Raw genomic sequence first — 27,110 nt, forward strand, 5'->3', positions numbered from 1 at the left:
AAAACGTGTTTTTTATGAGATATCAGTTCTTTTTGCAAAGCGTTTTATTATGAGAGTGAGAAATGCGACCCTGCAAGAAACGGTTGTGGATTATGGCTATCGTTGTGTGAATCTGTACAGTCTGATGAGCGTGTACCGTTCAGCAGTTTCGGTTTGCTATATATGTAAAACAGTGTCTGTGAGAAAGGATGCAATGGCGTAAGCGTAAACGCATCAGAAACGCAGATGGAATATGGTATGTACTCACGGATTTGACGTCCATCCAACGAGCCTTGACTGACAAAATAATCAACACGCCCGTAGAATTATAACTCCCTAGGTCGCAACTTGTGTAGCCTTCTGTCCTGCTCCGTTGTCTGTTATTTCGTGGAGATGCACTATTAGTGTTTGTAAGGTTTATCCTTCTGTCCTGCTCCATTGTCTGTTATTTCGTGGAGATGCACTTTTAGTGTTTGTAAGGTTTATAAGGCATTTTGATAGGCTAATCTGCAGGTAGGAATCCTCTTCGCCGTTTTGCTAAACTAGAACCGGAAAACATGATAGTGGAGAATAGGAGCAGACGCATATGTCCCAGCAGGCTTTGCATATGAGAAAATAACAACAGTGTGGGAGAAATTAAAATGAAATTACGAAATTCCGTAGTTGAAACAATATGTTTTTAGCAGAATGGGCATGTAGGTGAAGGTTGACATGATCACGGAGTATAGTGCGAAGTAAATGGAGTGACCATGAGCGAGCTTATATTCCTTATCAAATGGTATATATAACAGTCGGTATTGAACATTGGTTGTTGAAGTGGAGGGTCAAATAACATTGCACACATTATTTACCTGTAATGTAATCTATTGCACGAATGTGTTTTTCTCATGTTCAGTGCTAGTAGTTATACTTATGAGTGAATCATGATTTTAAATGTAATGTTTTAATGCGGAGTTGCAGAACGTACATACGTAGTAATTGTGTGTAGCCTATGTGGCTAGATAGAGAACAGGGCGAGATAACATGGATGTAGAAACGTGGCGTTTGCTGATATTAAGGTTTTGTACAGTAGCCAAGTGAAGAAATATAGTTAGTAGAAATGGCACAGTGGTGAACCGGTGTAACTTTTAAATAAAAGGAATACATTTGCGTCATGAAATGCATATGGGTGGCCGTGAGTGAGTGAGGTTTACCAGTCTGTGACTTCGTTAGCTAATGCCATAGCTATGCAATGCGTGAAATATCATTAGCGAACCTGCCGGTAGTTTTAAAGAAGAACACAAGCCAGTAAGCACAGAAGAGCTTCAGTTGAATCCATATGGCTTAGCAATATTGTAGCCGGTCAATAACTGAACGTACAGACGGTAAGTCATAATGCATATATCTTAGCAATATTGTAGCCGGTTAATAACTGAACGGTGAACGGCGGGTAGATATGGTGCAAAAGCAATAATTAAGAAGTAGTAGACAATTATTAGTGAGGGTCGAAGCAAGTTAAAGAAACGGGTTCCAAGCTGGGCTTTAACATACGACCCAGTGTTCCCAAGCCTGTAACCTTACCCACTAGGCCACAGACGGATTAGCTGTTCAACCTGCGGAGTTGCGGAATGTACATAAGTACTAATTGTTTGTAGCGTATGTGGGTAGATAGAGAACAGGGCGAGGTAACAGGAATGTAGAAACGTGGCGTTTGCTGATATTAAGGTTTTGTACGGTAGCCAAGTGAAGAAATATAGTTAGTAGAAATGGCACAGTGGTGAACTGGTGTAACTTTTAAATAAAAGTAATACATTTGCGTCATGAAATGCATATGGGTGGCCGTGAGTGAGTGAGGTTTACCAGTGTGTGACTTCGTTAGCTAATGCCATAGCTATGCAATGCGTGAAATATCATTAGCAAACCTGCCGGTGGTTTTAAAGAACACAGGCCAGTAAGCACAGAAGAGCTGCCGTTGAATCCATGTGGCTTAGCAATATTGTAGCCGGTCAATAACCCAACGTACAGACGGTAAGTCATAATGCATATATCTTAGCAATATTGTAGCCGGTTAATAACTGAACGGTCAACGGCGGGTAGAAATGGTGCAAAAGCAATAATTAAGAAGTAGTAGACAATTATTAGTGAGGATCGAAGCAGGTTAAAGAAACGTGTTTCAAGCTGGGCTTGAACATACGACCCAGTGTTATCAAGCCTGTAACCTTACCCACTAGGCCACGGATGGATTAGTTGTTCAAATTGCGGAGTTGCAGAATGTACACAAGTAGTAATTGTTTGTAGCGTATGTGGCTATAGATAGAGAACAGAGCGAGGTAACATGAATGTAGAAATAGAAGCGTGGCGTTTGCTTATATGAAAGTTTTGTACGGTAGCCAAGTGAAGAAATATAGTTAATAGAAATGGCACAGTGGTGAAGTGGTGTAACTTTTTAATGAAAGGAATACATTTGCCGTGACTTCGTTAGCTAATGCCATAGCTATGCAATGCGTGAAATATCATTAGCAAACCTGCCGGTGGTTTTAAAGAACACAGGCCAGTAAGCACAGAAGAGCTCCCGTTGAATCCATGTGGCTTAGCAATATTGTAGCCGGTTAATAACTGAACGGTGAACGGCGGGTAAATATGGTGCAAAAGCAATAATTGATAAGTAGGCTAGTAGACAATTATTAGTGAGGGTTGAAGCAGGTTAAAGAAATATGTTCTAAGCTGGGCTTGAACCTCCGACCCCATGTTCCCAAGACTGTAACCTTACCCACTAGGCCACAGGTGGACTAGCTGTTTAAACGGGAAATGTTTCAGAATACAAATGTATGGGTATTTTGCGTGTGTATGCGCGTTTTTGATTGGGTCGTGTAGGGCAGATTTGGCTGGTGTTAGTGAAATGTCCAATGGGGAGACATGTTGTTAGTGGGATAGGCGGCAGGACAAATAAGAATGAGAAGAAGAAGAAGAAGAAGAAGAAGAAGAAGAAGAAGAAGAAGGAGAAAACGCAAAATCCCCTTAGTTTGGGGCTTTATTGTGTGGACATGTGAAGTTGTTTATGAATTCTGTCTGTTGAAATGGGGTCAGAATGTACAGAATTTAATGTTTTTAAGGGCTGAGTGTCTGTGGCTGTTGTGGTTATTTCTGTGGGGAACCCTGAAAAGTGCCAAACTCTCGGTGCTGTATAGGTATGGGGGCATGCCCCCGCCAAGGCGTAACTTGGCGGGATGGCATACCTGCCATCCCAATCATTGTCTGGAGCCTACATGAGTATATGTGACGCATGTACGTATGTTGTAAAGAAGTTCAAACATAAGCTTAAGTATATTTTCCGGGAGTGCATAATTGGTCAGAAGTGTACCAAGTACACAGTAATTTTAAGAAAGTATGCTTCATTAGTGGGCTTATAAAACCTCGTAGTGTCCACCTTGTTAAAGTTCTCTTCAGCCTGAAAGTATTAAGGTACATCTATCATATGCTATCATGAAAGACATTCAAGACATTCTTCACAGCTAAACCTATTTGTATTATTTAGTACACCTAACATTACGTGTTAGCTAGCTTGCTTACAATCGATTTGCACCCACTTGATTTAATGTGCTAAATGAGAGGACGCAAATTTTGGCTAGATTCCTCCTTCTTTTGTGACCATGTGGTAGAGCCTTGACTTTAATTCAAGGCTTTAACGCACTGTCACCCAGTAGGTAGCACACCACCTACATAAGTAATATTCTGCTCTCGGTTCGTACCACCTGCAACCAACTTGTTAACATTAAATTAACATTGCCACATTAAACAAAAACATCATCACTGTATTGAATCTGTTGGCGTCCTTATCATCTCATCCTGTCTACGACCTTAAGGTAATGATTTCATAGACTGTATTTAAGAGCAAGACACATTAAGACTAACAAACAAGTTTGTTTCTGTGGCGGGGTGGTGTGGTTAGGGCGCCATCTGCAGGCAGAGAGGGAGCGGTTTAGCTGGCACTGCAACCTCAGGTGTGTACAATTAGCAATGAATTGTCACTGCACACACCTGGGGTTGCAGTGCCAGCTAAACCTCTCCCTCTTTGACTGCAGAGGGGGCCCTAACCACATCACCTCTCCACAGTTTCATTTCTTGTTTTCATAGTTGAGAATCACATGCTTACAGAACACAAAATAACAAGCTAAAAGGTTTTACGGCTTCTTCCCTCAAAATGGTCAGTGCTAAACTAACGCTGACCACGGATGCATTTCAGTTTGAGTACGCTGTGCCTGTGTTTGAAATACACCGTATGCATTTCAGTTTGAGTATGCTGTGTCTGTGTGGGAAAAGCACCGTGTGCATTTAAGATTGAGTACACTGTGTCTGTGTGGGAAATGCACCATGTGCATTGCAGATTGAGTATGCTGTGTCTGGGTTGGAAATGCAGCTCAGTGATTGCGCCCTGTGTGTACAGCAGGCCCCTGTTAAAGGCAGTGTGGAGATGAAGGGGGTGCAGAGGGTGGAGTTGGGGACCCTGCTGCAGGTCACCCGGGCCTTGGAGGCAGTGGTGGGCCCGTGCTTCGGTCCGTCCGGGGGCCAGGTCCTCTTCACCCGCGACTCTGGAGAGGTCCTCATCACCAGGGATGGCCGCAGGATCCTTACCTCGCTTCGGCTTGACCATCCCGTTGCCAGGTAACAGGCCCCAGAACCTGTTCTCCCTCTTACTGAAATACAGCACAGCCAACAACCTGGGGCTTCTTCCATTCCTCCAGCTCAGAAAACGTTTTTTCACCACTACGTCTTACTGCAGTATGGACAGTTCGATGTTGAGGATGTGATGTTTGCACTATAAATGAGAAATGAAAGTATACAAGTGGAAAATGCTGTTTGAGTAACAGTGTGTAAATCATACTGCATGCATAACAGTGTGTAAATCATACTGTGTGCGTAACTGTTTAAATCATGCTGTAGTAACAGTGTGTTGATCATACTGTGTGAGTAACAGTGTGTAAATCATACTGTGTGCGTAACTGTTTAAATCATGCTGTAGTAACAGTGTGTTGATCATACTGTGAGTAACACTGTATGAGTAACACTGTAAATCATACTGTGTGAGTAAGAGTGTGTAAATATTGTGTGATTAGCAATGTGTATGAGTAACTGTATAAATCATCCTGTATGAGTGTGTATGAGTTACTGTAAATCATACTGTGTGAGTGACAGTGCGTAAATAATACTGTGTGATTAGCAATGTGTATGAGTAACTGTATAAATCATACTGTATGAGTAATAGTGTGTATGAGTTACTGTAAATCATACTGTGTGAGTGACAGTCCGTAAATAATACTGTGTGAGTAACAGTGCGTAATTCATACTGTATGAGTAAGAGTGTGTAAATCATGCTGTAGTAACAGTGTGTTAATCATACTGTGAGTAACACTGTATGAGTGACACTGTAAATCATACTGTGTGAGTAAGAGTGTGTAATATTGTGTGATTAGCAATGTGTATGAGTAACTGTATAAATCATACTGTATGATTAATAGTGTATATGAGTGACTGTAAATCATACTGTGTGAGTAACAGTGTGTGAATCATACTGTGTGAGTAACAGTGTGTAAATCATACTGTGTGAGTAACAGTGTGTAAGTTATACTGTGTGAGTAAAAGTGTGTAAATCATACTGTGTAACAGTGTGTAAATAATACTGTATCAGTGTGTAATTCACACATCGCTGATCACACAGTATGAATTACACACTGTTACTCACATGTGTAAATCATACTGTGTGAGTAACAGTGTGTAAATAATACTGTGAGTATCAGTGTGTAATTCATACTGTGTGATTAGCAATGTGTATGAGTAACTGTGTGAATCATACTGTGTGAGTATCAGTGTGTAAATCATACTGTGTGAGAACCAGTGTGTAAATCATGCTGTAGTAACAGTGTGTTAATCATACTGTGAGTAACACTGTATGAGTAACACTGTGAAAATCATACTGTATGAGTAATAGTGTGTATGAGTGACTGTGTAAATCATACTGTGTGAGTAACAGTGTGTAAATAATACTGTGTGATTACCAATGTGTATGAGTAACTGCAATTCATACTGTATGAGTAATAGTGAGTAAAAGACTATGGATAGAGATGTGTGTGCTGATAATGGTGTTGTGTTGTGCCTGTGACAGAGTCCTGGTGGGATGTGTATCAGCACACTGTAAGATCACGGGTGATGGAGCCAAGTCCTTCCTTCTCCTGCTGGGGGCGCTTCTGCGGGGTATCCACAGCGACCATCTCCACGGCATTCAGGCCCGCCGCGTGGCTCACATTCTGCTTTCCTTCCAGACGCTCGTTTTGGACGGCGTGATCGGGCAGGGCCTCGCCCCTCGCGCCCTGTCCCTTCTCCAGGACTCCGCCCACCTGCGCCCGCTCACGGACGCCTACTTCCGGGGAAAGACGGCGAGCTCCCACTGGGGGGTCCTGAGCCAGACGGCCTGCGAGTTCTACCGCAGGTGGGGGTGTGAGCAGGACTGCACCGGCGTGACCCTGATCGCCCGCCACTTCGCCGCGCTCCACACGCCCGTACCAGGCCTGCCCGTGAGCCGGTCCCGGGTCCTCGAGGGCCTGGTGATCCACAGAGACTTTGCGGTGCGTTGCCCTGGCGACGGGGCGCTCCGAGCGCTGGCCACAAGCGTGCCGCTCCAGTCCCCTCTGGCGCCCCCTGGCGTCTCTCTGAACCTGGCGAGCGCGGCGCAGGCGCAGAGGTGCTGCGGCGGGGTGGGCGGGAGGGCAGAGCGGGGCGTGGCCTGCCTGCGCAGGCTGAGGGTGGGGCTGCTGCTCTCGGCAGCGAAGCAGTCGGAGCTGGCGCTGGACCTCGCTCGGCGGGCCGGCCTGTCCGTGGTGGAGTGCGTGGACAGTGACGAGATTGGAGAGGAGCACGTTGCCACGGTGACATTCTGCAAGCCCGTGGTGCTGGGTCCCGACAGGTTGGCCCACGTGGGCTTCCCAGAGGGGCGGGGCTTGGCACCGCACTGCCTGGTTCTGTGCGGGCCCAGTCCCGGCCTGGCGGAGCAGTGCAGCACGGCCTTCTGCGGACTGTTCCGGATGCTTCAGCGCGTGTACGAGCCTGTCCAGTCGCGTCACGGACAGGGTCCTGTCCAATCGCATCACATGCTACGAAATGTCAAGGCATCAGGAGAGCGGCCCGGCGTCCATTTTGGGGAAGGGAAAGAAGGAGCATTGGGGACCCGTACCCGAGAAACAGGCCCCGCCTCTTCAAGTGTCCTAATAGAGGCAGGCAGCGTGCTACCAGCAGGGGGCGCGTTTGAGTTCGTACTGCACCACTGCCTCCTGCAGCAGGCCTCCCAGCGGCGCTGCCCCGACCTGCGCGCGGCCTGCCGGCTGGTGGCGGGGGCAGTACTGAGCGTGCCCAGGCGGCTGTACCCCGGCCCACGCTTCCTGGATGCCCAGTCACACTTCCTTAGGGCCTCTGGGGCAGCCCCCCCCAGCTGGAGGGTTCGGGGGCTGGAGTCCCTGGCCTGTAAATACCAGCTCCTCCTCTCCGTCCTGCACACTGCGTCAAGCCTGCTGTCCGTGGACCTCATCCTTCACTCCCACATCCACAGCCAGGCGGAACACAGCCAGGAGGAGGAAGAGGAGGCAGAAGAGTAGAAATGTTCTGTCAATCCTGTTTTTCATTATGCACAAATTTGAATGGCTGTATGTATTTATACAAGTTCCAGGTCCTCCCATGTGATAGTATATTCATACCTTAAGTATGTGAAATTGGGGCGGCAGGTATGCCATCCTGCAAAGTTATGTGTTGGTGGGGTGGCATGCCCCATACATATACAGCACCGTGAGTTTGGCACTTTTCAGGGTTTCCTTACAGAAATAACCACAATGACCACAGACTCAGCCCTTAAAAACATTCATTTCTGTACCTTCTGGCCTCACACATCCACAAAATAAAACCCCAAACGTAGTGGATTTTGCGTTTTCTTCTTCCTGCCTGATTACATCATCACAAATGCGCCAGAATAGGTTTCCTCATTGGACATACATACAGGTGCATATGTTTAAAAGACCAAAAATTTGCAGCCCCGACATCTGTTTTCCTCGTAGCTCACTGGGTAGCACTTTACCAATTATGGACGAGTGACAGACCCAGGTTCAAATCCCCCCTCAGACTCAAGCAAACCTGTAACTCATTAAACTGGCTTGCTAGCTAACTAAAAATCAAACATTTAAGCTATTGCTTTTGCATCGGTTATGTCTTTGCGGGAAACATATTTCTGAAATCTAAATAAAATACCCCCACTTTAGACAGTTCTGCTTTCTGCATTTTCACCGAGTTTAATGTTAGCTACCTTGTTAACGAGACGACAGACTGAGTGTATTATGTTAGTGGAGATACAGACGCCTCTGAAATTAAGTACAATCTGTGTTGCAATTCGGTATAGAAACTGGCGCAAGATAATGACTTCCTCACACCAGGTATATCGATTTTCTTTCTTTAAATAAAAATGGTTCATGTTCACTGTTGCGCCTGTACTGATAAGTACTTTTTAACTACTGTAGCTACCCACATTTCTAAATTAATGTTATCTAGCCCTATAGATCCTCTGCCAATGTACAAACAATTAGTAGGTCTGTTGTGTACAATAGCCCATTAAAAAACACTTCAGTCTAAAACATATGACCTACACCATTTGAACTAATGACCTGCTGACAGTTCTTTGCATGTGTGAGTAACTTGGTGGTTGAGTAACTTGCTGGTTGAGGAACTGTGCTTGCATTCTAAATGTTTCAGGTTCGATTTCCAGGTAGGACACGGCTGTTATACCATAAGCAGAATAATTCACCTGAATTGCTTCAATATGTACACAGCTGTATAAATTGATACTATGTAAAAATACCAAATATAGTGTGAAATTGCTCTAAATAATGGTGTGTGGTCAAAATGGTTGTAATATCTGGAGTATTTTAAAAGGGTTCTGTAGTTACGATTGTTGTCACTGATTATTTTTCCTCCATGACAGTTAATTTTCTGCCCCACCCCACATCTTCATAGAAGTGCAAGAGAGAGTGTATGTGTGTGTGGGTTCGTGCGTGTGTGTGGGCACATCTGTGTGTGTGCGCAGATGCGCACCTGGACTACACCTCTCTGCCCCTGTAATGGACATTTTATGACTACCCTGTACCGACTCTTTATTCCGGGCCATCATCACCGCTGTGCCTCCTATTTATACTATGTATAATTACCACTGAGGCCACTGGTTAGGCAGTATTTATATTACCTATATTCTTACAGTTCTTATAATTACACTTATACTGCATTATTTATATTTATCACTGTTTTCATTGTGCTTTTATTCTGTTTTTATGTGTTAGCACCTTGGACCGTGAGGAACGACATTTCGTTCCCGTATACTATGTATGTGGGAATGACAATTAAACTTGAACCTTGTTTGTGCGCATTTCTGTGCACGCATGCGCATCTGTGTGTGCGTGTGCATGTATGCGTGTAAGCGTGCGTTTCTGAGGGATTGGTTATGCTGGCTCAGTGAGGGATTGCTAGAATGTAGGCATTTAGCAGAAACTTGTCCAGAGCAACTTCAACACACAACCTACATTTTTTTTTATATATACTGCCTTCCAGAATTATTTTTACACTTGATAAAAGTGAACAAAGAAGGCTCTATAAATAAGCAAGCAATGAGCTATGTGTATAACATGTTTAAAAAGGGGGTATTTTCTTCAAAATAATATATATATATATATATATATATATATATATATATATATATATATATATATATATATATATTATATTATATACTAATATATAATAATTATATATATAATTATTATTATTATTTTGAAGAAAATACCCCCCTTTTTAAACATGTTATACACATAGCTCATTGAGGTCATTGCTTGCTTATTCACAGACCCTTCTTTGTTCACTTTTATCAAGTGTAAAAATAATTCTGGAAGGCAGTATATATAAAAAATGTACACCCTTATTTTTAATCCATCAAAATCTACATCTTTTTTCAGGTTGGTAAATTCCATGATCACTAAAATGAACTCACCAAACAGAATTTCTGAATGAAGTGAGCCCTTTTTGTTGAAGCTAAGGACGAATGTGGATTGATTACAAACCAAAGTCTTCAAATCTAACATGAGCCGCGATCTCAATATCAACAGGCTTTTGGGAAGGATTGCCAGTAATGAGCCTCTAATTAGGGCAATAAAAACATAAGCCTGGAGTTGCCAAACAGCATTTGGTACCTACTGAGTGTTACGGTCAGATAAGACTAAAATTCAGCTTTTGACCACGCATTATCGCATTTGGGTTAGAAGGATCTGTAAGAATTCTACATGGCGACATGCCCTACAATTCAATTAAACACATCGCCAGATTTACGGCATATGAAAGGACTCAGTATATAATTTGTAATTATTTCGCTTTTATATTTATCTGACACGTTTATTCTGTGTTGCCCTACCAGTTAGCCTATCTTCAACACAATACGATGCTTGCAAACAATAAGGGTTATAACCTAAATTTATTGTCGCGTTTAATGTCCACAAAAACCAACAGAGCCTGCGTGAAAAACTAGAGAAAATGTCCTGTTAGATTGTTCTAATGCTTTTTAAAATTTAACACAGATGTTGATTCTGACGAATTTTCGTTTCACTCATCTTACTTTTTTAACTGAGTGAAAAGAGTGGTCAATGTTTTAATTGAAAGGTGTAGCTAATTGTTTAATTACTCGGTCTGATTTTAGAATTGAAGGGTTTGCAGAGTATACGCCCAATATCAGTATTAGTAGGTCTAATGTGTTGCGAAATGATCTCGACAGCTGAATGTTTTGTTCCGTTTCGCTCATATCGCTTTCTCACAGAGGGACAGTAGTTCAACTATTCTCTGAAAATGTACATATGCTCATTTTCTGTGGGTTTATATATTAAATAAATACGTCCTCGTAATAGGCGCTCCACTAATGCAATCTACATCTGTACATTTGCAGGTTTGCCTCCGCGTTTATTCTCTCATTACTGATATCACTGCAGCTTTCTTCTTCTTTGGGTGAGTAAATGTTTATTTATTTATTTTTGCATGACTCGTTTACATGAACCAGTTTCAGTGAATCACAGTGGAGGTACAATTAGAATTATATTTTAATTTACAGCTGTAGTGGAGTGAATCAGCTGGCGCAAACACTGGTGTTGGTAACGGGTAAGGGAAATGTCGTTTTGGCTTTAAATTGCTATGGTTTGAATGGCCTTATGCATGTGTAGCCTATAGGTAACGTTTACCTTTTGTTTTTAAAATTCATTAACGGGTTTGTCCATGTTTGTACATCTTCTCTGTAACTGTGTTTCTCTCTGCACTGCGAGAACACTGTGGCTCAGTGCTGCAACTCTGACTTAAGTTTATTGAGCTAATTGTGCCCCACTCATGAGACTCTCTAATTGTAATTAACAGCCAATGAGATTAGTCATCTTCTGATAATCACTGTATTATTTTGTCCATTCAGTTAGGCCTATAGGCCTGAATGTATAGTCACACGAATGCGTCCAACTTTGCCATTTTCAGGAAGCTGCAGCAGTCCTGTCTTCTCTGTCTGTTGGGTTCTAAACGTCAGCGCCTCCGCAAAGAGGTACTAAATTCAGAATATCAGAACCTTTGGTTTGTAACTTCTCAAAGCACATTTACTTGAAACCTATGCATCTCGTTGTTTGTACGGTGACATTGTTCTCAATCCTTACCAGACCAGATACCAAGATATGGCTGGACAGCAATGAACTTACACCCATAGGAAGTAAAGGCAAAATGGTGTCGTTGATGGTAACGACACTGGATGTACACACATTACGCGCGGAGTATAAAGGAATCTCCCATGTGTGGAACTTTTCAGTTGTTTCCAGTAAGTCTGGAATTCAGTTGTTCACACGTTTCTGACTTTGACGTTGGTTATTCGGGGGGGATGTAGATGGATTCAAGGATCCAATGCTGTACATGCTTTTCTCATCAGATTCCATCAGTGTGAGCAGCAGTGCGCACAGAACTGCGTATCTCCCCCCCAGCGGAAGTGGGGTGAGTGTTACTGACCTTTCAATCTAGCTGATGACTGTTGTCATGGTCAATAATAGAAACTGCTAGACATATGTTTTTCAAAATATGGTCCATTGCCTCTGTCTTGTGACAGATTGATGGCTCTCTGAAATTATGCTGCAGGCCACTTAATTTGAACAACTACTTCTATAAAGATGGGAACTGGACTTTCAATTCCCTGGTAGGGCGCTGCTGTTATACTCTTGAGCAAGGTGCTTGATGTGAATATATATATATATATATATTAGTATTCAGCTGAAAAAATGGATGCTATGTATAAATAGTTCAAGTTGTGTAAGTTGCTCTGGATAAGAGCATCTGTTAAATTCTAGTGATGCAACTTATGTAAATATGCATTCAAAAAGCTGCTGCTGTTATCGTGACAGTCAAATTGTGCTGAAAAATGTATGCTGATTTTTAAAAGCATTTTGCTATGAATAAATATGCTGTAGAGCAGTGCTGCTCAAACTTGGCCCTCAGGACCCTCTGTATGCTGGTTTTTGTTCCAACCTAAATTGCTCCGTAATGTGCTCTAAAGACCAATATGTCTATATATCAATCAACGTTCAGACGGGTGAGAAATTAAACTGAAACACCTGAATGGAGTGAGTGGAGAAATTTAACAAATGCAGATGTTTCCATGCAGGTGTACTGCATAATACAATTAAGCAATTAACATCCTATCATGCTCTGTGGCATGTATTAAAAAATCTGAGTAGGCCCAGTTGACCCTGATTTTGGGTCATGATGGCAAGAGGAAAGGATCTAACTGACTTTGAAAGAGGGTTCATTATTGGGCCATGGATGGCATGAGCTTCAGTCACAATGACTGTCCAACTGGTTAGTGTTTCAATAGAGAAAGTGACATCTGCATTTAAATCTATGGGAAAGACCACAGTAAATAGGGTCAGAAATTGTAGTCGAAAGCAGCCATTCCATGGCTGTGATGCTCATGCATCAGTGCAGTATGTGAGGAAAAACAGAAGAGCAGTTCTTCCTCAGGTGACTGAGAATGTCAATGCAGGATGTGATCAGACTGTGTCAGCAAGAACAGTCCGTCGACAACTACATAGAGACAGATATTGTAGTAGGGTTGCTGTGCTGTGATCTGTGATGGTCAGATGAGTCATCCTTCACCATATTCTCTACATGTCATTTAGATTTATATATTTTATTGAGCTTGCAAAGGTCAATAGGTGCAAATTCACAATACAATTGTGCAGTTTCCTTTGTTTTCCTAACACCCACTGGCCACCCCCCACCCCATGGTGCACCCCTAGCTCAAAGTAAGCTAGGTACACGAGTAAAAGTATATTAAAGGTAGCGATACATTGGCCAACCCTTCAGGCAACACTTTTCGGCAACGCTGAGTAAGCGGACGTCCCAACACGCCTGCGCTGACCGCCTAGCGATCCCTCGCCCAGACAGATTGCACTTTATACTTTTCCTTCCCTCTCTCTCAATCTCTCGCCAGCAGGCACAACACCCCATCATGTCGCCCAAAAAGTTGACCAGAGCATTGCCATCACAACAGTGAACATCTTCAGCAACTTAATACTTTAACTGTGAACCATGACAAAAGGGTATAAAAATAAATAAATACAATTTTTCAAAGAGTTAAACAGTTTTGATTGACAGTTTGACCGTAGCAAAATTATGCCATATCACATGACAATTTTCACTAGAAACCAAACATCGCCATATACCGCCACAACGCCAAAAACAAGAAAAACGTTGTGACCCAGCATATCAACCATTAGTCCCTAAAGCTGCCCTTCTTGCCATAAAATTTATATGCGGTTCCCATATTTTCAAAAAGATTTGTTATTTCCCTTATCTCCTTGTCGTACCACGGCTTGAATGTGTCATCATTAAAACAGGGTGAGAAATTGGGGTTTCTCCATATGGGAGTATAGGGGGAGAGGCGTTCACTGTAACCCATAAGTTTATGGGAGCTCTTCCATATTTGCAAACTATTAACGATAGTAGGGTTCTTGGTAATTTTTTTAACCTCCTGTAAACCAATATAGGGCAGGTATTTCAACTCTTATGGAAGAATGCCATGGGACTCCACTCTTGCCCATGCACTTAATGAGCTGGAAAACCATTGCTTGACGTGGGTAAGTTGAGCTGAGAGAAAGTAGAGTTTGAGGTTTGGTAAGTTTAGACCACCAGCATTATATGGGAGCTGTAATAAGTTTTTAAACAAATAAAGGAATTTGAGTAAAGCAGATATTTTAATAATGTTAGTTCTACCCATAAAAGAGATAGGAAGTTAGTTCATTCTTTTCAGATCGCTTGTAACTTTATCAATTATTGGGGGATAGTTAAGTAGATAAGCGTGTTCTATATTACTGGGAATGTATATGCCCAAGTACTTCATATAGTCTGGAGACCATTTAAAATTGAACTTGCCTTTTAAAGAATCAGAATTAAATTTGGAAATTGGCATGATCTCGATCTTGGACCGGTTGATTTTGTAACCAGATAGATCGCCAAACTGGTCAAGTATTGTAACAGGTGTTGGAATTGAATGTAAGGGGTCTTGTAAGTAAAGTAATGTCATCTGCCTACAGAGAAATAACATGACTTTCACCTCCAATCTTAATACCTTGCATATGGTCATGTGATCTTATTATTGTGGCCAGGAGCTCAATAGCAAGAGCAAATAATAATGGAGAGAATGGACTGCCTTGTTATATTCTCCACAAGTGGGCGAGTGCATGTGTGGGGTATGCCAAGAGAACAGTACAGGCCTGTATGCATGACCCCTACAATGAGGGCGTCCAGTGGCTCTGTTATGCTGTGGGGCGCAATTTCATGGTATGGTCTGGGTCCGCTTGTCCCCTAAGAGGGAACGATCACTGCAAATCAATACAAAGTTATTTTGAGTGATCACCTTTATCCTATGATGAATCATTTCCATCCTGATGCGAGTGGTCTCTTCCAGGATGACAGTGTCCCCATCCACCGAGCTCGAGGGGTCACTGAACGGTTTGATGAGTATGAAAATGATGTGAATCATATGGTATGGCCTTTGCAGTCACCAGATCTCAGCTGGTGAATGTGGGGCTTTATTTTGACACAGGGGAAACCAGAATGTTTAGCACTGTGGACCCTGTCATGGTTTGTGCTTTTGAATTGGAGCCATTTCAATTTCTCATCTCAAGATGTTTGAATGAACAAGGAAACTACTGAAAAGTAAAACTGAAAAGTTTAGTGCTGTCGTCACTTTTCTCAAGTGCCTGTTTTCCCTTTTGCAGTCTAACAGAAGCGAGTTGATAATGTGGTTAATCTGACCCCTAAATTCTCCATTAGAACGGCTAATTGTGAATCTTCAATTTCTCTTTCACGACAGGAAGCTCTCAAGGCATTCCAGCCAAATGAAGTGTTTCCCTGTGAAAACGACACTCATTATCTCTACCAAAAGGAGGACTTTATCATTGCACTTGGTATGCCTCTCTCTTTACACTTATGGACATCAACAGAAACTGAACTTGACCAGATAAGGTTTTCAAAGATCTGAATTTTAACACATTCCAAATTGTTTGCAGTGCAACAGCATTTAAATCTAACATTCTGAAAATTCTTTTTTTAATTCACTTTTCTGCTAGTATGTTCCTCTGTGTTTTACTACAATTACATTTTAGCAGTTTTACTGCTATTTCCAAGAGATTTAAATGGTGAAATGATGCCCCCATATAAGGAAATTGAGGGTGTTCACTTGGTAGAGTCATAAAGCTCCTTCACGAGTGTACAAGTTTAGGGATATTTGTGATTTATAAATAAAATCTGCATGTGTGATTTAAAACTTTATTAATTTCTAAGCAAATTGTACAAAATGTGTATGCACAATTTGCGCAAATGGTTGTACAGTATAATTAAATCTCATAAAAAACACGTTTTCAACGTACAAAAATGCCAAGTTACTAAAAAGTATTGATATCAAAATGACGCCAAGTTACGATACTACAAACAATATAGGCTATCTTGCCTCACCGAAATGACATAAGATGTATCTCAAAGCAATGCTACCCAATATTTCCTCAGTTCTTTCAAGTCACTTGGCCCTGTGTATAAGCATGCACTACATGAACAGGCCAAATATATGTGTGGATGGCTCTCTCACAGTCAAGATTGATTGAATAGGTGTGTGTATGTCCAATTTGTATTGGTATGTAGGCCTATGTATTTCGCTGCCCAGGCTTTCTGTTGCGTGAATGATAGTATGTTTCTTGGTACAAGTGTGTTCGTGAATGTGAATGTAAGATGCTGCCAGGGAAATGTCCCCATGCGGATAAAGAAGTTCTCTATGTATGTATGTACAATATGTGTTTTACATGCAGTATTTATTGTACGTAGCAAATATACAACAACTTGCACATGTACTCAAATTCAGTTCAGAAGCAAGTATAAACATGTTTTCTGGAGAAATGTGCTTCCTGTCGTTGCTCAGCAGCAGTTCTGTACATTAATGAATTTATACATTAATTTCAATGTACAATGTTCAATGTGTTCCATGAGGCAATTCGAAATATTTGTCTCTTTGATCTGACAGAAAGTTTGCATGATATTGTGAAATGGTAAGATTAGAAAACACAGGGCCAAGTGACTTGAAAGAACTGAGGAAATATTGGGTAGCATTGCTTTGAGATACATCTTATGTCATTTCGGTGAGGCAAGATAGCCTATATTGTTTGTAGTATCGTAACTTGGCGTCATTTTGATATCAATACTTTTTAGTAACTTGGCATTTTTGTACGTTGAAAACGTGTTTTTTATGAGATATCAGTTCTTTTTGCAAAGCGTTTTATTATGAGAGTGAGAAATGCGACCCTGCAAGAAACGGTTGTGGATTATGGCTATCGTTGTGTGAATCTGTACAGTCTGATGAGCGTGTACCGTTCAGCAGTTTCGGTTTGCTATATATGTAAAACAGTGGCTGTGAGAAAGGATGCAATGGCGTAAGCGTAAACGCATCAGAAACGCAGATGGAATATGGTATGTACTCACGGATTTGACGTCCATCCAACGAGCCTTGACTGACAAAATAATCAACACGCCCGTAGAATTATAACTCCCTAGGTCGCAACTTGTGTAGCCTTCTGTCCTGCTCCGTTGTCTGTTATTTCGTGGAGATGCACTATTAGTGTTTGTAAGGTTTATCCTTCTGTCCTGCTCCATTGTCTGTTATTTCGTGGAGATGCACTTTTAGTGTTTGTAAGGTTTATAAGGCATTTTGATAGGCTAATCTGCAGGTAGGAATCCTCTTCGCCGTTTTGCTAAACTAGAACCGGAAAACATGATAGTGGAGAATAGGAGCAGACGCATATGTCCCAGCAGGCTTTGCATATGAGAGAATAACAACAGTGTGGGAGAAATTAAAATGAAATTACGAAATTCCGTAGTTGAAACAATATGTTTTTAGCAGAATGGGCATGTAGGTGAAGGTTGACATGATCACGGAGTATAGTGCGAAGTAAATGGAGTGACCATGAGCGAGCTTATATTCCTTATCAAATGGTATATATAACAGTCGGTATTGAACATTGGTTGTTGAAGTGGAGGGTCAAATAACATTGCACACATTATTTACCTGTAATGTAATCTATTGCACGAATGTGTTTTTCTCATGTTCAGTGCTAGTAGTTATACTTATGAGTGAATCATGATTTTAAATGTAATGTTTTAATGCGGAGTTGCAGAACGTACATACGTAGTAATTGTGTGTAGCCTATGTGGCTAGATAGAGAACAGGGCGAGATAACATGGATGTAGAAACGTGGCGTTTGCTGATATTAAGGTTTTGTACAGTAGCCAAGTGAAGAAATATAGTTAGTAGAAATGGCACAGTGGTGAACCGGTGTAACTTTTAAATAAAAGGAATACATTTGCGTCATGAAATGCATATGGGTGGCCGTGAGTGAGTGAGGTTTACCAGTCTGTGACTTCGTTAGCTAATGCCATAGCTATGCAATGCGTGAAATATCATTAGCGAACCTGCCGGTAGTTTTAAAGAAGAACACAAGCCAGTAAGCACAGAAGAGCTTCAGTTGAATCCATATGGCTTAGCAATATTGTAGCCGGTCAATAACTGAACGTACAGACGGTAAGTCATAATGCATATATCTTAGCAATATTGTAGCCGGTTAATAACTGAACGGTGAACGGCGGGTAGATATGGTGCAAAAGCAATAATTAAGAAGTAGTAGACAATTATTAATGAGGGTCGAAGCAAGTTAAAGAAACGGGTTCCAAGCTGGGCTTGAACATACGACCCAGTGTTCCCAAGCCTGTAACCTTACCCACTAGGCCACAGACGGATTAGCTGTTCAACCTGCGGAGTTGCGGAATGTACATAAGTACTAATTGTTTGTAGCGTATGTGGGTAGATAGAGAACAGGGCGAGGTAACAGGAATGTAGAAACGTGGCGTTTGCTGATATTAAGGTTTTGTACGGTAGCCAAGTGAAGAAATATAGTTAGTAGAAATGGCACAGTGGTGAACTGGTGTAACTTTTAAATAAAAGTAATACATTTGCGTCATGAAATGCATATGGGTGGCCGTGAGTGAGTGAGGTTTACCAGTGTGTGACTTCGTTAGCTAATGCCATAGCTATGCAATGCGTGAAATATCATTAGCAAACCTGCCGGTGGTTTTAAAGAACACAGGCCAGTAAGCACAGAAGAGCTGCCGTTGAATCCATGTGGCTTAGCAATATTGTAGCCGGTCAATAACCCAACGTACAGACGGTAAGTCATAATGCATATATCTTAGCAATATTGTAGCCGGTTAATAACTGAACGGTCAACGGCGGGTAGAAATGGTGCAAAAGCAATAATTAAGAAGTAGTAGACAATTATTAGTGAGGATCGAAGCAGGTTAAAGAAACGTGTTTCAAACTGGGCTTGAACATACGACCCAGTGTTATCAAGCCTGTAACCTTACCCACTAGGCCACGGATGGATTAGCTGTTCAAATTGCGGAGTTGCAGAATGTACACAAGTAGTAATTGTTTGTAGCGTATGTGGCTATAGATAGAGAACAGAGCGAGGTAACATGAATGTAGAAATAGAACCGTGGCGTTTGCTTATATGAAAGTTTTGTACGGTAGCCAAGTGAAGAAATATAGTTAATAGAAATGGCACAGTGGTGAACTGGTGTAACTTTTTAATGAAAGGAATACATTTGCCGTGACTTCGTTAGCTAATGCAATAGCTATGCAATGCGTGAAATATCATTAGCAAACCTGCCGGTGGTTTTAAAGAACACAGGCCAGTAAGCACAGAAGAGCTCCCGTTGAATCCATGTGGCTTAGCAATATTGTAGCCGGTTAATAACTGAACGGTGAACGGCGGGTAAATATGGTGCAAAAGCAATAATTGATAAGTAGGCTAGTAGACAATTATTAGTGAGGGTTGAAGCAGGTTAAAGAAATATGTTCTAAGCTGGGCTTGAACCTCCGACCCCATGTTCCCAAGACTGTAACCTTACCCACTAGGCCACAGGTGGACTAGCTGTTTAAACGGGAAATGTTTCAGAATACAAATGTATGGGTATTTTGCGTGTGTATGCGCGTTTTTGATTGGGTCGTGTAGGGCAGATTTGGCTGGTGTTAGTGAAATGTCCAATGGGGAGACATGTTGTTAGTGGGATAGGCGGCAGGAAAAATAAGAATGAGAAGAAGAAGAAGAAGAAGAAGAAGAAGAAGAAGAAGAAGAAGGAGAAAACGCAAAATCCCCTTAGTTTGGGGCTTTATTGTGTGGACATGTGAAGTTGTTTATGAATTCTGTCTGTTGAAATGGGGTCAGAATGTACAGAATTTAATGTTTTTAAGGGCTGAGTGTCTGTGGCTGTTGTGGTTATTTCTGTGGGGAACCCTGAAAAGTGCCAAACTCTCGGTGCTGTATAGGTATGGGGGCATGCCCCCGCCAAGGCGTAACTTGGCGGGATGGCATACCTGCCATCCCAAACTTGGCGGGATGGCATACCTGCCATCCCAATCCACGGAAACTCTATGCATCCCGCCCCAGAACTTTTATTTCCAGAATATTTCTATTTTTACTAAGAATATAATTTCAGGGTATTAAATTAATTTCTATGCCAAATTCATGGGGCTTTTTGCACATAACTTCAAAGCTTAGAATCAGTTTGTTAAATGGTCCACATCAGTGTATAAAGCAGTTTAATTGGATAACTACATACATACTGATAATTAAATTGTTTCCATATGGATAATTGAAATGATCACTATACAAATTAAGAGTTTCTTTTTATTTATTTACAAGTTTAACAGTTATCGGAATGTGTATATCTTTTGTTTGAATGCAGTTTAACAGGTGTTATACTGTATCAGAAAACCAATATTGCTATGATAAATACTAATGAATTCGACGTTAATTCAACATAACTTAATAGCTTAGATTCAGGTTGCTGTTTAGATGTGTAATAGATGGAGTGATAGGTTCCATTAGGTCATGTTTAAATATGACCTAATGAAACCTATTACTATAGGTATATTGATAATTATTAGTTGTTGGTGTGGGCAGTTTTTCTGTGTAAAGTTGAAGTAACTGTAAATTTGGCTTTAATCCGTGACTTTATGTGCAACACAACAGTGTCCCTGTATCACTTCTACATATTAAATATAATATCAGAATGCTTTTGTATATTTGATGAATAGTTTGTTAGCTGTGTATGACGCCTGAAAAATGAACATTGCCTCATTTCAGGTTTCCAGAATTCTAGCTTTTTACTAACACAATCTTTTTATGGCTTAATAGATTAGATGTTGGCTTACTGTTCTCCATTAACAGTAGCTTATCTATGGAAACTGGTGTCTTTGAAGGCTCCATCAACAGTGCAGCTTGGCATAAATGACCTCCTGGGTTACAATGCCAGTTTCTCAAGCACACCCTGCTCTCCCCAGGCCACACCCACCGCTTTCCACTGAGGGCGGAGTCTCGGGGTGCCTCCACGCTATTGGTCTCCTGGCGAGGGAGCCACCATGTCCCCCCCGACCCCCTGCACAGAGTGGCGCTGTACCGGGCGGACCTGGACGGCCTGGCGGTCCTGTGCAATGAGACCACGCGCAGGTGGCACTACCGATTTGCTGGCCTGGACGGCTGCCGGAGCTACGTGGCGTGTGTGGAGATGGCGCTCGGACCCGCGGTCCTGTGCCTCACCGCGCTGACCGGTAAGATTGCGTCTGTCCCCCCCCCCCCTCGCCCCACAGTCCTGTGCCTCACCACATTCACCGGTAAGATTGCGTCTGCCCCCCCCCCCCCCCCCCCCCCCACAGTCCTGTGCCTCACCGCGCTCACTGGTAAGAGTGCGTCTGCCCCGCCCCCCCCCCCCCCTTGTATCTATCTAATTTGCTGATTCCCTTCTTTTGGAGGTCTGATAAGTAGCACACTTCTGTGAACTGCCCTATTGCCATATGAGCACCAGCAGGTTCATTAGCATTGTGCAATTACTGTAGCCGAACATGCAGAGGCTCATGGGTTAGCCTGTTTGTGTAAATGATCACTTTGTAAAGCTTGGCTGTGCTGCTGCATGCTGAGTGCCGTGTTAAGTTCCCTGTGTGAATGCCCAGATCCTGACATGCCCAGGAACTTCAGGGTGACCGCTTGGGACAGCAACAGCGTGACCGTGGGATGGGACTGCCCCCCGAGCGACCCCGCCTCGGGCCTCACCGCCTTCCTGCTCACGGTCTTCCACGTGGACGGCTCTGGCCACGTCCTGGAGGAGAGGAGCTTCAGACACACGCTGGGCAGCCCGGTGTTCACCGTGGGCAGCTTGCCTCCCTGTAGCAGGGTGCAGCTGGGGCTTCAGGTGGTGTGCCAGTCTACGGGCCAGTCTGTGGGCCAGTCTACGGGCCAGTCCCGCCTCAGCAGGATGGTCCTCAGCGATGGAAACTCTGGTATAGCTACAGAGCGCCTGTGTCTGGCACCCACACCATATGACCAAAAGTATCTGGACACCCCTTGTTCTGGGACTGTTCTTCATGGTTTGGGCTAGGCCCAGTGATGGCAAATCTTAATGCTACAGCATACAATCACATTCTGGATGATTCTATGCTTTCCCAACGGTTTGAGAATGGTGTGGATGAACTTGACTGGCCTGCACAGAAACCTGACTGCAAGTCCATCCAACACCTTTGGGATTGGAAAGCCAACTATGAGCCAGACCTAATGGCCCAATCAGTGCAAATCCCTAAAGCAGCGCTCTGGTATCTTGAATAGGGCCTTCCCAGAAGAGTGGAAGTTGTTATAGCAACAAAGGGTGGGCCAACTCCATATTAACATCAATTATTTTGGATAAGATGTTGAATGTCAGGTGTCCACATACTTTTGGCCATGTATTGGTTGTGTGGTGTACAATACAGTTCAGGCCAAAAGTATTAGGCCATCTGTGGGTTTAAAAAATAATTTTTAGAAGAAACTTTAGGTAGGGAGAAATTCAGTTAATTTATTGACATTTATTGAATAACGAACCAAAGTACAGACATTTTTCAATTTCTACCTACGATAACACAAGTTTTACTTAAAACAACTTTGAAAACAACTTTTCTCAAAATAACCTCCTTTGGCAGATACCACAGCACATTCAGCACTTACTGAGTAAATAATGCCGGAGCGAACAGATTAAAGAAAAAGACGCCTATACACTACAATCCCGCAGTCAGTCTTAATACGCTTTAAAAACTGCAGTTAGATGTATGGTGCAGTCCTACATTGATGCATACTTTTATCTAGCCCCAGGGTAGAGGCTAGTGGAAAAAACCTGTATGGTTTTCCTGTCAACTTACTTAATGTACTTGTAGGTTTCTTGGATTTTTCACTAGATGTTGCTGTCAGTGCAGGATTTCCAAGCTCCTGCCAAAGGAAATCACGTGATTTTGTTTTAAGTGTGTCCCTGGCGCATGACCTGGCACATGATGGAATGTGCTGGATTAAGAGTTTGTGTGTCAGTCTCTCCTCTAATTTTGAACAGTGAATCGACTTCATCACTTCCAACACATCTAACAGGGGAATGCTAATATTGTCTTGGATACTACTGTTTGAAAGCTTTGCCTGATGAAAGAGTTTTGTTTATTTTTTGTCCCCTAGCAAACTCTGAAATCATAAACCTACACCAGTCCTCCTTTGGCTCCCGCAACTATACGGTGAGCTGGTCCATGCAGAACATCTCCTCCATCTCCAGCTTTAAGGTGTACCACCAGGGGGAGCTCCAGAGCTCCACGCTCCTCACCTGGCACACAGTGACAGGCCTGCTTCCCTGCCACCAGTTCAGCAGCAGGGTGGAAGCCCTGTGTGGGGACAGCACGGTCATGAGCGTTAGCACCATCCAGACAAAAACAGGTGGGCCAATAGCGTTGGGGGGCGGGGCTGTCTGTATTGGGGAGGGGCCTGGCTGTGTGGGGGAGAGGCCTGGCTGTGTGGGGGAGGGTGTCATCATCACCCACCGCAAAAAACCTTGGAGTGGTGATGGACAACAGACTGTCCCTCTCCCAGAACATCACGGCTGTGAGTCGAACGTGCAGGTTCTTCCTGTACAACATCCGGAGAATCCGCCCCTTCCTTACCACCTACGCAACCCAGCTCCTGGTTCAAGCGATGGTCCTGTCCCTCCTGGACTACTGCAACTCACTACTGGCTGGTCTGCCAGCATCCGCTATCAGACCCCTGCAGCTCATCCAGAATGCTGCAGCGCGTCTGGTCTACAACCTCCCCAGACATTCCCATGTCACCCCCCTGCTCACTGACCTCCACTGGCTGCCTGTTATGGCTCGCATCAAATTTAAGACCTCGGTGCTTGCATACCAGGCAGCTAAGGGGTCAGCACCAGGGTACATCCAGAGGATCATCAGACCCTACACACCAGCCAGACCTCTCCGTTCTGCCACCTCTGGACGCTTGGCACCTCCCCCTCTTCGCGTCTGTACTTCCCGCTCCCGTCTGCTGTCTGTCCTGGCCCCTCGCTGGTGGAATGACCTCCCCGTGGCGGTCAGAACAGCAGAGAATCTCACCACCTTCAAACGCAGACTGAAGACTCATCTCTTCAGGCTGCACCTCTCCCCACCCCTCCCTAGCCTATAGTTTAGCTCACTGTACCTAGTTAGGATAATATGATTATGTTAGTGTATCTGGCAGGATTGTTTTTTGTCTGATTAGGTGTGATTAGATGTGATTCCAGTGCTAATTTGTACTTGGTAGGATTCTTGCTGAACAGCTTACTCTACAGGGTTGGAGTCCTGATCGATGTGGTCACTTCTGGCACTACGATCCTTACTTCACTCTAGTGTTTCTTTTGCACCTCTACATCATGAACCAATGCACTTGTTGTACGTCGCTCTGGATAAGAGCGTCTGCTAAATGCCTGTAATGTAATGTAATGTAATGGGAGGGGCCTGGCTGTTTTGCGGAGGGGGTTGACTGTGTGGGGGAGGGGCTTGGCTGTGTGGAGGAGGGGACTAACTGTTTGGGGGAGAGGCCTTGCTGTTTTGGGGAGGGGTCGGGCTGCGTGGGGTAGAGGCCTGGCTGTGTGGGGGAGGGACCTGGCTGTGAGGGGGAGAGGTCTGTTAAAAAAATGGGCTACAAACAGTCAACTTTATGAAAAGGATGATCATCTGAATCCAGTGATTTGACAGGTGATAATTATGGTCCAGCTGACTTCCTCTGCTTTGAGATGCAAATGACAAATAGTGGTGTGACCGATAGCCACACCACATCTGTAGGTTGAATGGATGGAAAACCTACACTTGTGGGTGAATGCACTTCTGTGGTGGCCTTAATTATCTATTGATCAAACACTTGTTGACTCTTATTGGAGAGATATGTCAAATTGTCAGTCTCACAGAAGAACAGAAGAATTGTCTATTTCAAACTCATTAATGCTTGTCTCAAATATTTTTGGAATTTGGCGCAATGTATGTTTAAATAAATAATGTAAAATGTTTATTGCTCATGAACTGTTCTAGATGAAAACTGAACATTTTGTTGAACGTGCATTTTTTTCTCCATTTCTCCAAATTTTGTTGTTGGTAAACTGCAGGTTGGAAAAATATTTTGGTCTTTCCACATGCCCTTTGTCTTCGGTGAGGCACCGTCAAATTCCACCCCACACCGTTCTGCACCCTTTAGCAACCAACTCCAAGCTTGCGTTAGGCCAGGATAAGCCCAAAGTCATTTAGGAAGGAGCTCTGGTGAAGTGTTGGGGAGGCCCTGATGAATGTTTGCTGGTTTGCTCTGCCCACAGGCCCTGGTGAAGTGTTGGATCTCCGATTTAGGCAGAAGGACTCGATAGCCCTGTGGAGCGGCAGGTCTGGGGTGGGCGTGGCCTTCTTGTACCGCCTCTCTGAGAGGGGCGGCCCGAGCGTCCGGAAGGGGAGGCTGGCAGGCCCCCCCCTGCCTCTGCCGGGCCTGAGGCCTGGCTCCCCGTATGACCTGAAGGTGGTGCCAGAGTGCGAGGGTGGCGAGCGTGGAGCTCCAGCTGTGCTCTACTTCATCCTAGAGGAAGTCCCTGGCAGTGCCCCCTGGAGACATCCTGCTACCCAGAGTTGTTGACTCTGCAGACCAAACAACAGATCCCCTCGGTCAGTGTTAAAGCAGGCTGGTTCTGACACGGTCAGTGTTAAAGCAGGCTGGTTCTGACTCGGTCAGTGTTAATGCAGGCTGGTACTGACTCGGTCAGTGTTAATGCAGGCTGGTACTGACACACCGCCTCTTTGTTTTGAAGTTGGCCTGAATTATCTTATTAAAGGCTTGCGTATGTGGTTGCATGCACAGGTGCAAAGATTTGACATTTAACATAACCACGGCCTCTGGTCAGGCCCACGGTAGGTCTGTGTCCTGAAGGCTGGTAACATGGGCTGGTTGCAGAAAGCTTTCATTCAGACACATTTTTACATCAGTGTTTGTGCCCCTAACCCCCCAACTGTAGGACTGCAGGTTCACCTCCCCAGCCATGAAATGTTCCTTGTTGTGCCATGGACAATGCCGCCATCGCTGGAGGATCCGAGGGCAGAAGCTCGAGTCCTGCTGGAGGGCATTATTAAAAGCAAGGTGGGTCCTGTTCCCGGGTCCTAGCAGTCATTGCCGCTTATCACACCGTTCTGTTTATAGCATTTTGTAGTACATGTTTTCATAGCATTATTTTAGTTGAACTTTTATCACCTTCAATAAAATTGAAAACAGTCACTTGATAATCACTGCTGGTGTTTTTACAAATCTCAGATTCAGATTTGATCAGGCTAAAGTTTGCCTAAAATCCTGAAATGGACGGGCCCTTGTGCACCCCTGCTGTGGTTTGCACAAGCGAGACTATCCTCCTCTCACTTCTTCACTTGGGACAGGCCTCTGTTAGTCACCTGGGCACCTGCAGTCAGCCTGTGCCAACTGTGCACGATGGACCAGCTTTACAGTTTTCTTTTTGGTTTCCATTTCCTTTTTACCAGCTGCAGAACTTACTGAGTAAGTTCTGGCCAAAAGCGGAGGTGCAGCTGATCTCGTTTGAAGACAGCGAGAGGAAAACAAAAACCAAGATCACTTTTGAAAGCTTTGATGTTTCCAGCCAGGATGGGGTAGTGATCCTCCGCCCTGAGGAGCAGCTGCAGCATATTATCTCTCTCGGCCACGCCCACATCACCGTCACAGACGACAGCATCTACTGGGACGGTAGGTGTGAGACATGCTGGGGGATTTGTGTGTGATGGGTAGCTGACAGAGGAATATTGGCTGTTCTGTTCCCAGTGAAATAAAACCCTTGAGATTGTGTTGGTGTGCGTGTGTGTGTGTGCATGTGTGTGTGTAAGTGTTGGTGGCAGTGCAGTATAACATTTCGCTCCAAGGTTGTTGGTTCAAGGTTGTAGAGTGTCTGTGAAATGCCTGAAATGTAAATGAGAGACAGATGGACAGATAGACAGACAGCTCATGCGATGCAGCATTGTTGTAGGGCGGGCACGGTGGCATAGTGGTTAGCACTGTCGCCTCACAGCAGGAAGGTCTTGGGTTTGAATCTCGGGTTGGGGTCTTTCTGTGCGGAGTTTGCAT

At 43.6% G+C, this 27,110-nt stretch overlaps 2 protein-coding genes across 8 annotated transcripts in view; both read left to right on the forward strand.

Annotated features, from left to right (window-relative positions):
* LOC118218904 overlaps positions 1–27,110 on the forward strand; it is a 284,420-nt gene that overhangs the window by 242,428 nt on the left and 14,882 nt on the right. For 2 of the 7 annotated variants that reach the window (XM_035401649.1, XM_035401653.1), the window contains exons 1-12: positions 10,725–10,874; positions 10,970–11,028; positions 11,132–11,178; positions 11,539–11,602; positions 11,715–11,869; positions 11,978–12,039; positions 15,416–15,509; positions 20,987–21,253; positions 21,653–21,979; positions 23,169–23,420; positions 26,002–26,123; positions 26,516–26,735. In XM_035401649.1, the coding sequence (XP_035257540.1) occupies positions 10,806–10,874; positions 10,970–11,028; positions 11,132–11,178; positions 11,539–11,602; positions 11,715–11,869; positions 11,978–12,039; positions 15,416–15,509; positions 20,987–21,253; positions 21,653–21,979; positions 23,169–23,420; positions 26,002–26,123; positions 26,516–26,735 (1,738 nt within the window). In that variant the 5' untranslated portion in view covers positions 10,725–10,805. Of the gene's footprint in view, positions 1–10,720; positions 10,875–10,969; positions 11,029–11,131; positions 11,179–11,538; positions 11,603–11,714; positions 11,870–11,977; positions 12,040–15,415; positions 15,510–20,986; positions 21,254–21,652; positions 21,980–23,168; positions 23,421–26,001; positions 26,124–26,515; positions 26,736–27,110 lie in introns of those variants that run through there. The other 5 variants (XM_035401651.1, XM_035401654.1, XM_035401652.1 and 2 more) reach the window with 4 other exon arrangements.
* LOC118218950 (Bardet-Biedl syndrome 10 protein homolog) lies at positions 4,091–6,396 on the forward strand. The gene is made up of 2 exons (XM_035401727.1): positions 4,091–4,620; positions 6,276–6,396. Exons 1-2 carry the CDS (start codon positions 4,370–4,372, stop codon positions 6,295–6,297), a joined length of 273 nt encoding a protein of 90 aa, XP_035257618.1. The 5' UTR covers positions 4,091–4,369; the 3' UTR covers positions 6,298–6,396.

This window comes from Anguilla anguilla, chromosome 19 (genome assembly GCF_013347855.1).
Source record: "Anguilla anguilla isolate fAngAng1 chromosome 19, fAngAng1.pri, whole genome shotgun sequence".
Lineage (NCBI taxonomy): Eukaryota > Metazoa > Chordata > Actinopteri > Anguilliformes > Anguillidae > Anguilla > Anguilla anguilla.